At 41.3% G+C, this 18,705-nt stretch overlaps 1 protein-coding gene across 2 annotated transcripts; it reads left to right on the top strand.

Moving 5' to 3' along the window:
• Positions 1-14,109: 14,109 nt before the first annotated feature.
• CFL2 (cofilin 2) lies at positions 14,110-18,301 on the top strand. 2 transcript variants are annotated; one of them, NM_001076154.2, is made up of 4 exons: positions 14,110-14,134; positions 15,211-15,518; positions 15,636-15,712; positions 15,799-16,762. In NM_001076154.2, the coding sequence occupies exons 1-4, from the start codon at positions 14,132-14,134 to the stop codon at positions 15,909-15,911; spliced, it is 501 nt and encodes a 166-aa protein (NP_001069622.1). In that variant the 5' UTR covers positions 14,110-14,131; the 3' UTR covers positions 15,912-16,762. The 2 variants fall into 2 exon arrangements, with proteins under 2 accessions (NP_001069622.1, XP_059735129.1); XM_059879146.1 differs by having other exon boundaries at positions 14,111-14,271; positions 15,799-18,301.
• The last annotated feature ends 404 nt before the right edge of the window (positions 18,302-18,705 follow it).

Here is an 18,705-nt window from a genome sequence, read left to right as displayed (position 1 = left end):
TTCTGAGTTTCTGGAATTTTTTACAAATCAGAATTGGTCTTCTACATGTGATAAATACAGACCATAGGAACCAATGTTTTATTGTACCTGAGTCTCAAGCTGTGAGTTGAATCTCTTCTGCCCAAAGCCTTTAGGAGTAAGATACCTCCTGTCAGAACAGTAACATTCTATCCCAGGGATTCTTATTAAAAAGAAAAAAGAAAGTTTGGAATATACCCACCTATGTTAAGAAACACAACTCTGAAAATTTTTTTTTAAATAAATGCTATTTCCTATTCAGACAATAACCAGTCTGTTCCAGCCATAGAAAAAAACTGGCCTTATTCACACCCACACCAGCAAAGACAAAATAGGGAGCCTAGACCTCACCTTCATAAGGATAAAATGAAGTGCCAACACCCCCACTGGTGTAGGGCCCCAGATGACCAAGTAGAGATCCTGGACTTTCATCCCCATCAGCCAGGAATGACGGGTCCCTCTATCCCTGAGCAGTGTCAGTGGAGACCAGGTGCGGGGCCAGGACTCACCCAGAAATAACGAGAAGCACCCAGTTTCTGGTGGCAACACAGGCTGAGTGGATAACCTTGACTTAACACTTACATCTGGCAGTCACAAGGTTCAGCCCCAGCTTCTCCTGTCAGTGGGGTCAGGGAAGGCCAGCTACTGACAGACGGTTTAAATAGCATCTAGAGTCTCATAATGCAAAAAATGTCCATGATTCCATCAAAATTATACCAAGAGCCAGGAAGAGCTCAAATTGAAGGGAGAAAAAAGACACCAACACCAAGATAACGTGTTAGAATTGACAGATTTTAAGCCAGGATAAAAATGCTTCATGAGCAATTTTAAACACACTTGAAACATGAAAAATACAAGTTTCAGTGCACTAGATTTCTATTGATACTGTAACAAATTACCACCAATTTAGCAGCTTAGACAATCCAAAGTTAGTTCTAGAAGTCTGACAGGAGTCTCACTGAGCTAAAATAGTTTCCAAAGGGCTGCTTTCCTTTCTGGAGGCTCATTTCCATGATTGTTCTAGATTTTAGAGGTTACCCACATTCCTCGGAGAAGGCAATGGCACCCCAACTCCAGTACTCTTGCCTGGAAAATCCCATGGATGGAGGAGCCTGGAAGACTGCAGTCCATGGGGTCGCTGAGGGTCGGACACGATTGAGCGACTTCACTTTCACTTTTCACTTTCACGCATTGGAGAAGGAAATGGCAACCCACTCCAGTGTTCTTGCCTGGAGAATCCCAGGGACGGGGGAGCCTGGTGGGCTGCCGTCTATGGGGTCGCACAGAGTCGGACACGACTGAAGCGACTTAGCAGCAGCAGCAGCAGCAGCAGCAGCAACACATTCCTTGGCTCATGATCCCCTTCCTCCATCTTCAAAGCTGCAACGTTACGTGTCTTAGTTTCGCAGTGGTTTCTGTGCTTTCTTCAGTAGTCACATCTTCCTTGACCACTGCCAGGAAACGTTCTCCCATTTTAAGGACCCATGTGATTGGATTACACTCACTCAGACAATTCAGGATAATCCCCCCATTCAAGGTCCTTAAAATTTTCACATTTTTAAAGTCTCTTTTGCCATGTAAGGGAACATATTCATAGGGATTCCAGAATTTGGACATGGATATTTTTGGAGGACTTATTCCAAAATCTACAAAAACTCTTTAAAATGAAACAATAAAAAAATGAACAACCCAATTTAAAGATGGGCCAAAGACCTTGAGACATCTTATCAAAGAAGACACATAGATGGTAAATGAGCATATAAAGAGATGCCACACATCATATATCAAAGCCATACAAATTGAACAACAATGAGACACCCACAGACGTATTAGAATGGCCAAAATCCAGACCACTGACAACACCAAATGCTGCTGAGGATATAGAATAGCAAGAACTCTTGTTCTTTGCTGGTGGGAATGCAAAATGGTTCAGCCGCTTGGAAGAAAGTTTGGCAGTTTCTTAGAAAATGTATCAATGTAACAACTACACTCCTTGTTATTTACACAAGGAAGTTGAAAACTTAAGACATATCCACATGAAGATCTATATACTAATGTTTATAAGCAGTTTTGTGCATAATTACAAAACCTGGATGCAATCAAGATATCCTTCAGTAGGTGAATGAATCAACTGTGGTACAAATAGACAATGAAATATTCAACACTAAAAAGAAATGAGCTATCAAACCATCAAAAGACATGGAAGAACCTTAAATACATATCACTAAGTAAAAAAAGCCAATCTGATAAGGCTCCATGCTATATGATTCCAACTATACGACATTCTGGGAAAGCCAAACCTATTGAGCTAGTAAAAGGATCAGTGGTCACCAGAGATTAGGGAGGAGAGTGGGATGAATAGGTGGAGCTCAGGAGGTTTAGGAGGCAGGAAAACTACTCCATATGATACTATAATAGTGCACGTGGGCTTCCCTGGTGGCTCAAAGGTAAAGAATCCGTCTGCCAATGCAGGATACACAAGTTCAATCCCTGGTCCAGTAAGATCCCCTGGAGAAGGAAATGGCATCCTACTCCAGTAATCTTGCCTGGGAAATCCCATGGACAGAGAAGCCTGACTGGCCACAGTCCATGGAGTCGCAAAAACGTCAGACATGACCTAGCAACTAAACAGCAACAACATATCTTTATATTACTATTTGTCCAAATCCATAGAATGTACACCAAGAGTGAACCCTAATATAAACCATGGACTTTGCGTGATAATAACATGTCATTGTAGGTTCATCAATTGTAACAAATACATAACTCTGATGGGGTATGTTGATAATCTGGGAGACTATGTATGCGTGAGGATAGGGGTATATTGGGAATCTGAATCTTCCATTCAATTTTGCTATGAACGGGACAATTTTTAGGACAGGAAACTAATCTGTATGATACTATAATGATGGCTACATGTCATTATAGATTTTTTAAAACCCATACAACATACAACACAAAAAGTGAATCCTAATATAAACCATGGGCTTTAGTTAATAATAGTGTATCAATAGTGACATCAATTGTAACAAATGTACCACACTAAATGGAAGAGACTAATAGGGGTAACCAGGATTAGGAGCTATATGAGAATGCTGTACTTCCTGCTCTGTTTTTCTATAAACCTCCAAGTGCTCAAATAAATAGTCTATTAATTAAAAAAAGAGAGTGGTAAAATGGATTTAAAAATATGATCTAACAATATGCTGATTTCTATAAGAAATCACTTCGAATTTAACTATATAGGTAGCTTAGAAGTTAAAAGGATGGGAAAGACATAGCATGCAAACATTGACAAAAGAAAACCAGGAGTGGCTATTTTTAAAAAATATTTACCTATTTATTTGGCTGCACTGGGTCTTAGCTGGGGCATATGGGATCTTCGTAGCAGTATGTGGAATCAATGGCATTTGAACTCTTAACTCTTGGTTGCAGCATGTGGGGTCTAGCTTCCTTACCAGGGATCAAACCAAGGCCCCTGTGTTGAGAGCACTGAGTCCTAGGCACTGCACCACCAGAGAAGTCACAACCCTGCGTCTTTTAAGCAAGTTTAAGCTCTTTTTTTTTTTTTGAAGAATTTTCAGTGTAAATTAACAAATATGAGTTTTCCGGTGGTCCAGTAGTAAAGACTCCATGCTCCCAATGCAGGGAGCCCGGGTTCGATCCCCGGTCGGGGAACTAGATCCCACATGCCACAACTAAAGATCCTGCGTGAGGCAACCAAGACCCAGCACAGCCAAATAAATAAATAAAAATAAATGGACCACTTTCTCATCGTTTCAAATTCTACCCTACTCCTGAACTTTATTCAATATTCCATCTCTTATTCTTCTATATTCATCCCAAGCCTGCAAGTTTCCATTTGAAGGGTTAAAAGAAGCAATATGATGGAGTGAGTGATTCAGTCTTCTGCAACATGTGGTAGCAGAAGACTAACTTTCCAAGTTCTCAGATGCTGATCTAAGCTACAGGATCAGATGATGAGAACTATTCCAGTGACATAAACTCATCAATGAAGTACTTCTGTCTCTCTCTGGGCAAAATGGAAGCTTCAGAGATAGATGAGTTTTTGATGTTTTCTATCTCATTTTATAATGGTGCTTATTTTTGGTCGTTGAAAGTTAAGAATTGGTAGAAATGAGAATGTCTCCTAAGTCTCAAGTATCTATTCTTACTTGAAAGGATAGAGAAGCAGATACAACCAATGTACCTCTTTGAACACTTGTATCTGCTGCAAGGACTATCACTGAGTTCTCTGCTTTGCCATTAGAGTTGGTAATGGGTTGATTAAGACTTTTTGCACAAAGAGTTGGGCCAATAAAGTACCAATCACATAGGGGGTACTCAATAAAGTAGCATGGCCTCTAAATCTGCAGGAAAGGAAGCCAGGTTTCCTTTGTGCTGGGTTGTATTACAAGAGCATATTTAACTTTATTCTGAGATCTCCTGGATCTCAGTAAGGCTGGGCAATCACATTTTATTTCAGAGGAAGAAAAAAATTGTTTTCAAGCCATCTGCTTCTTCCTTACTACTCTTCCTCCATTTCAACTCAGAGCTTTTTCTCTCTAATGTCTAAACTAACAATGTCAGAATCTACACTATATTGTATTTAATTTACCAAATGTTTTAATACTTTGAACATCTCTTAGGACAAACAAAGATAAAGGGCTCACCAGTCCAGACTATTTCTTGATAATTTCTTGGAGTAAATAAGCAAACTGCAAATCAAAAGAACTCCTGAAAATCCATCCCATGTAATATAAAGCAAGCAGTCTGTAACTAAAGCAGCTTAGGAGTTGATGAACTCTGTCTGAACAGCTTGGCTACATCTGGTAGAATTAGAGAAAGTGTGTTGAGGGTTCACATGGGTTAGAAATCCGAGCAGATCAGTGACTCTGAGCTTGAACTCTTTGCTAGTAGATTCAAAAACATCTGCCACTCACCCCACCCCAAATGTAACAGGAGCTCTTCCTCTCTCTCAGTATATGTGTTACTTTGAAGGTAGGAATTTGGGGGCAAAATCTTGAAGAGTGAACTTTTGAGATGAAGGCTTCAGCAAAATTATCTTATACAGATCAATAGGCATTCATTACATTTTAAAAAATATTCTGACATCACTGAAAACGCATAAATGGTCAAAAAGAAACTAAGGATGTAAAAATCTTTTAATAATTTCAAATGTTTCCTTTGGTTATTCCTATTTCATAGAGATTTCTCGAATTTGTGTCCAAAAGCATGTTTCTACATAGCCAAGGCAAGTTGTCCCAATAATTTGGAAAGGGCTTTCCAAAGACAGAGAAATGTCATAGGACCCAGCCAGCCACACAAGCACTCCTCGTGAGCACGTGTGGGGAGCCCAATAAGAGCCCATTCTCTGATGCTTTTCCCATTTTTCTATGATGCTCCTTCAGAGTTATCTGGGATTAAAGGCCTAAATGGAAAAACAAACTTTAACATTATTTGAAGAATTTTAGGAAAATATTTTTATATCAAGATTAGAAAGGACTTTCTCTCTCTCTTCTCTCCCTCTCTTGCCTAAATAATAACAAAAGAAGGAACTGGCTAAAATCATTGAGATTAATTTGGGCTGAAATAGTTCCCAATTAAAAACATATCCTTTGATACTGAATAAAACCCATCTGTGAAAGTGGTGATCCCCACCTTGGGGAAAGCGTTCAAAGACTGGAAACTTAGTTCGAGTAATCATACATGAGGACTATTAGGATAGATTTGGTTCCATAAAACAAAAAACAGTCCAGGCCAAGTAACAGCAGCTTGAATAAGACAAATTTCTCCATCAAAATGAATCAACAAAAACTACAGTTAAATAAAGTTGGAAGACCAGAAGGGGAAGCTCTCATGCCCTGTGAGGATAGCAGAGGCCCAGAGGAAGAAAGACTTCTTTCGTGGCAAAGATTCAGCCAAAAAAAGCCATAGATCCTTTGTTTCATATAGCCTGCCTACTTCCCTCCATATAAAAAGCATGGGGGGGCAGGGGACCGGGGTTAGGGGGGGTGGGTTGCGGTGGGAGGTTGGAGTTCCCTGGTGGTCCTGTGGTTAGGGCACTGTGCACTGTGCTTTCACTGTTGTGGCCCAAGTTCAACCCCTTAGCTAGGGAACTCAGACCCCACAAGCTGCTTAACACAGCCAAAATAAATAAATAAATAAAAAGCATTCTCCTTCCCTTGCCCTGAGAGGAACTGCATGTGGCTAGCGCCATGGTCGGGCTTCCCAGGTGGCGCTAGTGGAAAAGAACCTGCCTGCCAATGCAGGAGACATAAGAGACGCAAGTTTGATCCCTGGGTCAGGAAGATCCCCTGGAGGAGGGCATGGCAGCCCACTCCAGTAGTCTTGCCTAGAGAATCCTACGGAGAGAGGATCCTGGCAGGCTACAGTCCGTGGAGTCACAAAGAGTCGGACACAAGTGAAGCGACTTAGCACACACAGGGCAGCCCCACAGTAGAAGATCCTGAATCGCTATTTGCTGATCCTGAGTAAACCCATCTTTGCTGGAGAAATATCAATTTGTTTTAGGCCAACATATATGAGTTCCAAGGAAGACTGTCCAGGACTACTGTGGTGGCTCCACAGTCATCAGAGACGCCGGCTCCCCCATCTTTCTGCTCCATCATCCTAGCATCTGGCTTTCATTCTCAAGGTCATCTCATGGTCCAAGAGAGCTGGTAGTCTTCTATGAAATCCGTGCCACAGCCAAAAGAAGGCAGGGCAGAGAGAATACACCTTCCAGGTGACTCAGCTCCTTTGAAGCAGCCTTCAGTGAAGGCCACATAACATCAGTTGAATTGATCACATGGCCACATCTCAAAATTCAGTCTGTTAGCTGGGGGACCTAACTCCAAATAAAATGGAGACTGATGCTCTTTTGTTTACTAAAGTAGAAGGGAGCCAGTGGACACTGGAGCACGAGTAATCTCTATTACAATAGTCGAACCCATTTGAAAGGATACAAATTTCAAGCACTTATAAAGGAGGCAGATTTCCTGGCATGAGCTATGTTAGATTTCTATTCCATTCTTTACAGCCTAAAGTGAACCAAGAGTCATCAGAGTACTGGGTCCAGCCCCTCTCCACCTTTCTGTTGACAGTTTGTGGAAGGAGAAACAATTTTAAGTCAATAAAAGAAGCTCACTTCTGCTTGGGTTCTTGATTGGTCTCTAACCTTGGGGCAAACCTTTCTCTTAGGGAGGAAAACACTGACGTTCTTAATTAGAGCTAAATCTAAAGACATTGTTGTAATTAAACAAGTAATTGAAAGCAAAATCACTTACATAAAATGTCTAAATTTTAAAAATATCACTTCAGTAGAAAACATCAAAGCCTCCAGCTCACTCTCCCCATTTCCCTTTTAATAATTGCCTGCGACATTTAGAATAAAACTCCAAAATCCTTAACAGTAGAGGCTCCCAAATCTTCTCCGTTTACAGTGCCCTTGGTATAGTAAAAATTTCTTCACAGCACTCGTGGGCCAGAAGAAATACCTAACAGTTCTGTTTATTAAGTAGTTACATCCAAACAATATTTATGTCTTAGCAGCTTTGCACATGCTGGACACTGCATAAGTTCTCAAATCTTGGAATCATGTTGGACACAGTCACCCTCATTTCCGGCTCCACACTGATTTTCTCAACGGACTTGTTCTTTATCCCACCAACTGCGGAGAACCTCTCGGTTGGAACTGTACACGCATCTGAAATAAAAGTGTAAAACCGAATGATTCAGTAGTTCCCTTTGTGTCCGACAGATGGCGCTATGTTTCCCATAAAATTTAAAGCATCTGTGGCGCATGGCACCCCACTCCAGTACTTTTGCCTGGAAAATCCCATGGACGGAGAAGCCTGGTAGGCTGCAGTCCATGGGGTCGCTAGAGTCGGACACGACTGAGCGACTTCACTTTCACTTCTCACTTTCATGCATTGGAGAAGGAAATGGCAACCCACTCCAGTGTTCTTGCCTGGAGAATCCCAGGGACGGGGAAGCCTGGGGGTCTGCCGTCTATGGGGTCGCACAGAGTCGGACACGACTGAAGCGACTTAGCAGCAGCAGCAGCAGCAGTGGCGCCCCTGAGAGTTTGGCACACGGTTTATAGGTCCATTCACTGGCCCTGACCACTTCTTCAGGTTCATCCTGTACTTCTCTTCTTGTCCGGAACACTTTAGTACCACTAGCGTTCCCCCACCCCCGCCCCTGCCAAAGGTTAAGCTCTGGAGAAGGAAATGGCAACCCACTCCAGTATTCTTGCCTGGGGAAACCCGTGGAAAGAAAAGGGTAGCCTGGCGGGCTACTGCCCGTGGGGTGGCAAAGAGGAGGACATGACTGAGCGAATGAGCACGCAAAAGTCAGGCTCCTTCCTTGCTCAGTGTTTTTTTCATGCTGTGGTTTTGTTTGCGGGACTCTTCAACCAGAGAAACCTTCCTCAGTTTCTCTAATCTGTTAATATATCAGGGCCCCTGGTTACTTTCTCACTTGATTACAAGATCCATGAAGGCAAGGGACTGTGTCTATTTTGGTCATCTTATACTCAGCGCCTAGCACATTTCCTGGCACATAGTAGAGACTCAATACTTAAAAAAAAAAACAAAAGAAAACAAACTACATTCCTACTGACGTGCTTATTAAGGAATCGATTTTCAGACACACAAGTAACTAGTTGTGAAATACAAGGGAAATTCCTCTCTTATAGTCAGTTAAATTCATCAGCAAGCCATTAGAAATCTAAAAATTGACAGCATTTTACAATGTGATTGCCAGCATACCTGTAACAGCATTTAAAAGGCAAATTTGAGGACAAGAATAATCTTTCAACAAATGGTTCTGAGACAACTGCATATCCACATGCAAAAGAATGAAGTTGGACCCCCTACTTCCACATAGTAAAAAAGAAATCTCAAAATGGATCAAAGACCTACTCCTGAAGCTGAAACTATGAAACTCTTAAAAAAAAAATAGAAGTCTACAAACCTAGATTAGGTTTCTTATAACACCCAATGTATATGGCGTTTTTCTTTTGGGGGATAATTAAAATGTTCTAAAATTAGATTGTGGTGATGGTTGCACAATTGTGAATACACTAATAAACATTGAATGTTAGTGCACTTTAAAGGGGTGAATTTTATGGTATCTGAATAACATGTCAACATAGCTGTTATTTAAAAAACAAAACACTGCTGAAAAGCCTTTATTACCTCCCTGATCTGCAGAATACAATTCTGACTGTGGACTTGTATACAAGGTTCACAAGAGCTGGTATTTCCTACCATTCTATCCTCATTCTCTACCAAGGGCACAGGCTCCAGCTGTAGCTAACAATTTGGGGTTTCTTGTGCTTTATATTGGTGCTACTAAGGCTTTGTACATTTGGTTCCCTCTGCTTTGAAAGTCCTGTCTCTACCTGCCTAGTCAACTTCCACTTGTCTCTTCAGACCCAGCCTGCTCCAAACTGAGCTGATGGTCCTCTTCGGTGTTTCCAAAGCATCTTGTATGTACCCCATTGGAGCATGCATTGGATTGTTCCATATACTGGCTTCCTTGAAGAACTTATTTTCTTCAAAGTGAGAATTTTGTAACTCTTACCTTTGTATTCTTACCCTGGCAGAAATTCTAAGTAAATGATGGAAAGGAATGAATGAATAAATGAAATGAACAGACTCTTCTCATTCTTAATTTGGTTTTTGATCTCTTGCCTACTCTTATTCATATCTGTTAACATACAGTGTAGGTATATTACATTTTTTTCTGTATTACATTTCTGTATGATTCTCTAGAATATAAAAATCCACAACTTTTGTAATAAAGTAATCTAAAAAAGGCTCTGCACCTTAAATAAATTACAAGCCAGTTTCTTTTCTCAGATGCTGTTTTTGTATGGTTTGTATAATTTAGATAACCAGTTGCTACTTATTATCATGAATTCAATCAATATTAGAAATAACTGATAGGTGGATCTGATAAATGTGCTTGTGAGTAAATAAATGGAAACTAGCATTTATAAATTTAGAGTTTGAGACCATTTTGAACTACATTTCAGTACTTAGTGCATTTCACTGCTGCTACCCTGTACCTCATCATCTCTTTCCTGGACAGACGCTAAGTTCTTTTAGTGTGAGGGCATTTTCCCAAATTAGAAAGAACTGAAGATGAGACATGGAAGACCCAAAATGAATTTTGTGGATGAGGGAGTGAGTCACAGAGATCAGACTCCAACACACATTTCCCACTATGTTTATTTTCTAGTTCTAAGTTCAAATTTGGATTTAGAAAAATGCATGACTTGCCTCCTGACCGGTCTTTTAGCTCAGGCGTGGGTTATGAAGATGTCAGATGAAGCAGGCATGTGGGTGGAAAGGTACATTTGGAAGTGGTGAGCATCTTTCCGTTTACATTTGTCTTTGTCAGGAAGTGGCTGTGGGAGCTGAATATGATGTGTCTTGACAGGGAGTGGGGCTCGAACAGAATGTATCTACATAATCTGCTGGATGTATCGCTTCAGTTAAGAGTTGATGGGATGGGGAGGGAGGTGGGAGGAGGGTTTAGGATGGGGAACACATGTACACCCATGGCTGATTCATGTCAACATATGGCAAAAACCACTACAATACTGTAAAGTAATTAGCCTCCAGTTAAAATAAATTAATTTTTTTTTTAAAAAAAGGAAAAAAAAGACTTGAAAAAGGATTCTGAGCTTTTACATGCCACAGGAACCATATTATCTGCTTCGTGGGAGAATATGCATTAAGGGGTGTTCACTTTTCCAATCTTCTAAGAAATCTTCAGCAAACAAACCTTAGCTGAGCCTTACAAATCAATAACAGTGAGGTTTGGGATTGCTTCATGACTGCTGCCTGTGTGTTGGTAAAGTTATGCTCTCCCCTTCACTCTGTACTGGGGGTAAGAGCCCCAGGGTTCCTTTTTCTGTGCTGGAAGGAGCTTTACATACACTATTTCACTTGATTCTCACCACAACTCTGAGAGGGAGGTTGTAATATAATCCCCATCTCACACGTGAGGAAACAGCTGTGGAGCAGTTAAGTAAATGGGCCGGGGTTACACCACTGCCGAGTCAGAGCCGAGATTCCTTTCAGATCCATCCTCTTTGAGGTTACCCTCACGTAGTTCCTATGATTTTCTGCAGCTGTCACCCATGTGTGATCCCGCAAATGGAAAATTGGAGTTTTGGTGGCACTAGTGGTAAAGAACCCGCCTGCCAATACAGAGACATAAGAGATGTGGGTTCAATCCCTGGGTCGGGAAGATCCCCTGGAGAAGGGCATGGCAACCCATTCCAGTATTCTTGCCTGGGGAATCCCAGCAACAGAAGAGCCAGGGGGTCGCAAAGAGCTGGACACCACTGAGACAACTTAGCCTGCGTGTACACAGTATCGTTTAGGGTCCTTCTGTCCCACCTGTTAATCTTTGCTTTGGGCTTGAGATGGCTAAAGAGAACAGATGTGGCATGGTAGGCAGAATAACGGCCTCCCAAAGATGTCCCTGTCCTGTGAATATGTTACCCTACATAGCCAAAAGGGCTTTGTGGATGTGATTCAGTAAATGATTTTGAGATGAGAGACTATCCTAAATTATCCAGTGGATCCAAAGTAATCACAGTGGTTCTTAGTGGTGTAAGAGGAAGCAGGAGAGAGCGAATCAGGGATGTGATGACAGAAGCAGAGGTGCGAGTGATGGTACTGCTTTCTGGGGGCCACAAACCAAGGAATGTGGGCAGCCTCTAGAAACTAGAAAAGGCAAGGACACAGATTTTCCTCCTACAGCCTCAAAAGCAATGAAGTGCTGCTTTTAGTCCCATGAGTCATTTCTCACTTCTGCCCCCCAGAACTGTAAGAATAAATTTGTGTCGTTTTAAGCCACTAAAATGTGGTAGCTTGTTAAGCAGCCACAGGAAACTGACACACATGATGTCTGACACTCAGATCCCTCCACCACATAGGGGCCAAAATTCATGCAGCAATACTTGGTAATGCTGTCTCTCTAGCAAGCAGCGGTAAATTCTGGTTATAAATTACACGTGTGAAGAGTTGTTACTAGTTTCTACATCCTAAGAGCTGACAAGGGCATGTAGAAAGGTCTCACAGTCTTGAGGTGCTTCCTTTTTGTTCTCTTTCTAGCAGTAAAGCATCTTAAAGTTGTTATTTTATCACCTATTGAGTACCTGTATGTGCGCGTTAAGTCGCTAAAGTCGTGTCCCACTCTTCGCAATCCCATGGACTGTAGCCTGCTGGGTTCCTCTGTCCATAGAATTCTCCAGGCAAGAATACTGGAGTGGGTTGCCATTTTCTTCTCCAGGGGATCTTCCCCACCCAGGGATCGAACTTAGGTCTCCGGCATTACAGGCAGATTCTAGGGAATAACCCTCCTCACTATGATTTTCCATCCCTAAATTTACTTAATCTAAGAACACACACACCATTTCCTGAGAAACACTGGCACGCTAGGAAACTGAGTTTTTAAGCTCGAAAGGACTTCAAAGATAACCACAATGGCTTTCCAGATGGCTCAGTGGTAAAGAATCAGCCTGCAATGCAGAAGACCTGGGTTTAATCCCTGGGTCGGGAAGATCCCCTGAAAGAAACGGGAATCCACTCCAGTATTCTTGCTTGGGAAATCCCATGGACAGAGGAGCTGGCAGGCTACAGCCCATAGGGTCACAAAAGAGTCAGACAGTGACTAAACAACAACCACAGCTTATAATACAGATGAAGAAGGTCTACAGCGGTTGAAAGTTTTTCCAATTTATAGAGATGGGGCAGTGCCAAGATTCATACTAGTTTCTCAACTCATAGTTCTTAGCCTGCACTTCTGGCTTAGCTCACCTTGAAGTTTATCTGGACTATTTTGTTTCCAACAGTTTTAGTCATTAACAATTCTAATTTTTTAGAGCAAGTCTTTTTCACTTGAAAATAAGTTCAATTATTAATCAGAGTTTTAAATTCATTTTGCCAATTTTACAAATGAAGAAAGTAAGGTGGAAATGATAAATGTTCAGGCGAAATGGTGATATAAATTAGCCCCAAAACTCATGAATGAAACTTTATTAATTTTTCCTTGTATTAAACATAACCACATAAAGTGTTTCATTTAAACACTTTCATTATAAACTCATAAAGCATTGAATCTTCATGTAAAATTTCCTCAAAGTATACGGTGACAATTTTTTCTATGATAAATGCAATGGATACTTGTAGTAAGTATCAAAAAGGTTTAGTCAGAGAAGAGCCTTGGCTCAGTCATATGGGTTTTGCTAGAAAAGGTTGTGATCGCCAAAAAGAGGGAGGAATCTCTATTCTTGGGTCCACTTATTTGATGCCAGCTGTCAAAGGTAGGGGCCTCATGAGGAAAAGACTATTAGCAGAGAGTACAATCCTACTAAACCTAATAATATATAAAAGAATATTACTAAAGGATGTTATTAATACTACCCCAAACTCCCCATTATTATTTCAACCATAGACTTTTAGAAAGTGATTTCCCACCTCTGTTTATCATTTTCTTTTTGCTGAGTAATTCAATCGCTAGGTTTAACCTCCGCCCCACAGTGTTTTATTCTCACTGAATTGATGGAGATCTAAATAATTTTCGCCATTTCTGACGGGGGTTTTCCAAAAAGACCCACAACGTAGGCATCCAATGGAAACCACAAACGAATAAAAGACACCCGGTGCGCCGTTCGCCTCACACGCGCCCAAGCCGGGGAGTAGCGGCCTGGCCCTCGGGAGGCAGGGTGGAAACGCCCTCCCGAGAGCCGGCTGGACCGGACTGCTGGTGCCCCGGGGTTGGAAACCTCCCCGCCAAGGCCCGCGGCTCCCACCGCGGATGCACAGCCCGCGGGGGCCTGCCGAGCGCGCGCCGGGTCAGGCCGAGGACGCGCGGAGGGTGAGGAGGGCCAGCCGGCGGGAGGGCCGGCCCGGGGCGTGCCCACGTGACCGCCCCGCCCGCGCCGCAGCCCCCCGAGCCGCCGCCGCCTCTCGGGCCGCACTCCCGGCGTGCCCCGCACTCGCCGCCGCCCGCCTGCCCCTCCTTCTCCTCGCAGCGCCACACCGCCGGAGCCCGAGCCGCCGCCACAGCCTCAGCCGCGGGCACTATGGTAAGGCGGGCGCGCCGGCCGGGGGTCGCGGGGTCGAGGGGCCCCGGGGGCCGGGGCGTGGCGAGTGCTGCCTCCCACGCGGCTCCGCGGGGCCCTGGACCTGAGGCCGCCATTTTAACCTGATTTCGGCCTCCAAGGTGGGCATTCCTGCGCTGCGGCCCCGGTGCTCTCTCTCCACCCGGCGGGCCTGCCCTCTCGCCGTCAGGCCCGGCGAGGCAGCTCTTCGGATTCCTGGGGGCGGGGAGGGCCCGGACAGGGGGCGACACGCGGGGGTTCGAGGCCTGAGCCGGGCGGGCGGAGGCCGGGGGCGCGGGAGGGTCCGCCGAGTTGTTCCCCGGCCACCCCACCCAGCTCGCCGCCTTTGCCCTTCGCTTCCTTATTTATTCCCACGCGGGCTTTCAATTCGGTATGTGCGGTAAAAACCCCTTGCTGAAGGCTGAGGGTCTTGAGGGCCTGTCATAAAACCCTTAGGGGGAGATAAAGGAGGTGGGAAAACTCTTGAAAATGCTTTCTCGCCGTAGAAAGCTTTTTACACGCGATCCGTTAGTTTTGAAGTGCCTGCATTTGAGCTGTGAGTCAATTATGTTGTAGCCGTGGGCGGTTTGGAGTTCACACTTGATTCTCTTTCCTTATGAGGAAACGGCACTGGCTAGGATGACTTTAAAGAAAAAAATAGTAGAAGCATTAACTGAAATCCAAAAGTGTTTTTTTAAGGCCTGCCGGGTTGACACAATACAGAAGGTATTTTTGCTGCTGCTCCTGAAGCTCTGACATCACCCAGTGAAATAGGAAACATTTCAGGGATGGGACAGCCTGTATTTGTCCCTTTCCGTCTACCATCCACTTGCTTTAACCTCCACACACCTTTTTTAAAAAGGATGAATGGAGCAGGATGAGTTAGAACCCTTAGGTGCATCATATCCTGATACTTAAAATGTGGCAAATCTGATGAGACGGCTTGCAGGGTATGATGCAACTTTTGATGTCCAGACTAAAGTGAATCCTCTTGCGCAAACAGTAATTTTGGTTAAAACCGAATTACTTGTTCTGAATTTCTGTCCTTTCTTTACTTTCAGGCTTCTGGAGTTACAGTGAATGATGAAGTCATCAAAGTTTTTAATGATATGAAAGTAAGGAAATCTTCTACACAAGAGGAGATCAAAAAAAGAAAGAAAGCAGTTCTCTTCTGTTTAAGCGATGACAAAAGACAAATAATTGTTGAGGAAGCAAAGCAGATCTTGGTGGGTGACATTGGTGATACTGTAGAGGACCCCTACACATCTTTTGTGAAGTTGCTACCTCTGAATGATTGCCGATATGCTTTGTACGATGCCACATACGAAACAAAAGAGTCTAAGAAAGAAGACCTAGTATTTATATTCTGGTGTGTAAAAACAAAAGAAAAAAGTACTTTTAAAATGCAAGGATTATTATTAACATAGTCAGTTTTGCCTTTGTTTTTCTTTTAAATAGGGTTCAACCATTTTTTTTTCCCCTGTAGGGCTCCTGAAAGTGCGCCTTTAAAAAGCAAGATGATATATGCTAGCTCTAAAGATGCCATTAAAAAGAAATTTACAGGTACAGGCATTGACTATTTTGTGCAGAAGAATTGCTCCTTTCTTAATTATAATAAAGTAATTGGATAATATTTTTTTTCTTTTTAGGTATTAAACATGAGTGGCAAGTAAATGGCTTGGATGATATAAAGGACCGTTCCACACTTGGAGAGAAATTGGGAGGCAATGTAGTAGTTTCACTTGAAGGAAAACCCTTATAAAGCAGTCAAGTGCCATCTGGATCTTAAGGAGCTTCCATTTCTCCAGCTCAGTCAATTGGAATAGTATTAGGTTTTTTTTTTTCTCTTTTCCCACTGGGTCCTTCCAACACAATGAATGAAGGAAATATCATTCATGTAAGCAGCCTATCAGTGATTGCCATTAGACTGTTTAATACTGTTACTTTTATGTAGAACCCAAGGAATGCCTTCCCATCATATTTTAGCCAAAACAACTGGGTATATGCCTCCTTTGCAGCAAACACTACAGTGAATTGTGATTGTCAATGTGAATAGCTTAGAACACTACAAAGGGTTAAGCTAATTGAATGCCTTCAAAGTATTATCCACTGGTGAGATGGTAAACTCTATTCAGTATTACTGATAGTTGCACTTGACTGCAGTTCTGTGAGCCTTGAGCATTCATACACCTCACCTGCCTTGGCAAGCCTATTTTTTTTTGACATGGCAGCACGGATATAACACTATGCATTAAAAGCACTTTTTTTGTAATAAATTTAATCCCCCACCAGAAAAGGAATGCCAATTAAGTTGTGTTAACTGTGTCATCAGCTTATCCTAGTACCTCAGTGTTCATTCCTTTTACCTGCATATCTTCTTAAAAGAAATAGCTATTATTAATGCCTTTTTTCCCCCATTGAGTGTATACTACTGAATACACGTAGGAGTTTTATGTTTACCATGTAAGTCTTGCAACACTAAAGATATTTTGAGTATCAGTCATGATGGCAATTTCTGTATAAAAGAGCCTTAAATGGAACATTGTTTTTGAGATCAAACTCCCCACCCTCACAAAAATGGCCACGTTGCAATAAAAATTGTGGCATATTACAGAACGGTTGCCTTGTTTTCCTTGGACATTTTGCAAAATACCATGTGAAGCAACTCCTAGGCTAAACAGCTATTATTAATCTCTGCACTGGTCATTTAAGAATTTTTTTTGTACAACATTCTTGCATGATATTTTCCAGTTTGTTGATTTTATTTGGTTTAAAAAATATTCTGTCCTAAAGCTAATATAAAATATTACAGAGGTATACTTTTATAAGCTTTATTTATTTCCTTATGTATTAATATGGTGATCAGGAATTGTTTTTTGCACTTTGACATAAATACTCTTCAGTATCTGATTAGTTCTCTGAATAAATTAGCATAGTTATTTTTTTAATTCACGTTTACATTTCTAAGTAGTTGACCAGTAGAAGAAATAGGAAGCTCTTATTGCCTATTTGGTCATAATGAAAATAATTTATAAAATGTTGTCCTTCAAAAGTTTAATAGTACTTCTGTTTAGGAACTTTAATTTCAGCTACTATTTCTTAATATATTTCACAAATTCACACAAAAAATGTTTATATAGCAGTCTTAAAGATTAGTAGTGGAATTTGGCTGTGGTCCAGGCGGCTCTCCTTATAGAGAATTTGATCTGTTCAGTGTGAGCAGTTTGCTGTTAGCCAGAGCTATTTATGGCAAACACATGCTTTTGTATCTTGTCATAGTTACCCACAAATGGCAGAACTGGACTTGAGGCTACTGGTATGCAAAACAGGCGTGCTAGGAAGCAGTGGCTTGCAGCTTCGAATTTAACCCCATAGCTCTGAAGAATGCCCTTATTAGAAAACAGGGACTGAAAAATCCCTTCTTTTTCTGATGTCTGGAAGTAATTTTGAGTTTAATTAGTTTTTTTCCCCCATGTTTTCAAAAGGTTTTTCAGATGAAAACAAAAATAGGAGGTAAATGTCTAGGTTTCCATTTAAAATTATATGAATGGCTTGGGATCTTTTGCACTGAGCAATTTTATTTCAGGCTTCCAGCTGTCCCTGTGAATTATTCTGGACGTTTTGATGGCTTTTTGGTAAGGCCAAACTCATATAAGTAAAGCATGAGAATACTGACATACGCTAAACCGTATGTGAAACTGATACTTGTACCATGAAATTTTTCATTATTTTCCTCATTCTAAAAAATAAGGGACTCTAAAGTTGTGCAGTCTCTTGTCTTTTTATAGCTGATTTCTCAACTTTTCTTACGTACCTCTTTAATTATATAATAATTTCAGAGGTTAAATATTGCTTTAAACTGTGGTACTTTGATTTGTTAGATTGACAGAACTGATACTAATAATTAAGTTCATCTTTGAAATACATCTTTGTGCATAAAGCCAAAAATAATGATAATTAATGGTTCTTATGTTACTTGAGACTAATTTGGCATTTGAAATGATCATTCTACTTTACAATCATTTACATTTGAAACAATGTTCCAGTTAGCTTTAAAAGGTATACGGTGCTAATTAGTAAAATATCAAGGACAATATTTTACTGCTAGCTTGCAAAATTATAAGTGTTTAAAAAATAAAATATATGAAACTATGTAAAGCTGTGGAGATGTGTTTACTTATACTTTGGGACACTAAAATTTTTTTTAACTAATATTTCAAATCATTATCTTTAGTCTATTTTTTAGGATTTTAGTTGATACACTTTCTCGATAGATAACAATATTCTTTCAAAACAAAGTGTTGCAATTAATTTTGACATCTTTCAGACAAATGGAAACAGTTGGCATTTGTCCCAAACTGGCTATCAGCTGTTGTTTTCCATCATTATCAAAAATAATGTGGCCAACGTTGTGCATTTAATGTGCCTTTCTGATAGTGTAAGAAAAGCCTCTTATTAGGTTTGAATTTCTCTGATATGGATTCTTTGTAACAGCTAATTTATGGAATACAGCAAATGAGCTCTAGGAGAAAATTATTTTTCCTTGTTAAAGAATA

This window comes from Bos taurus, chromosome 21 (genome assembly GCF_002263795.3).
Source record: "Bos taurus isolate L1 Dominette 01449 registration number 42190680 breed Hereford chromosome 21, ARS-UCD2.0, whole genome shotgun sequence".
In the NCBI taxonomy this organism is placed as follows: Eukaryota; Metazoa; Chordata; class Mammalia; order Artiodactyla; family Bovidae; genus Bos; species Bos taurus.
This window is presented reverse-complemented; position numbering and strand designations above follow the sequence as displayed.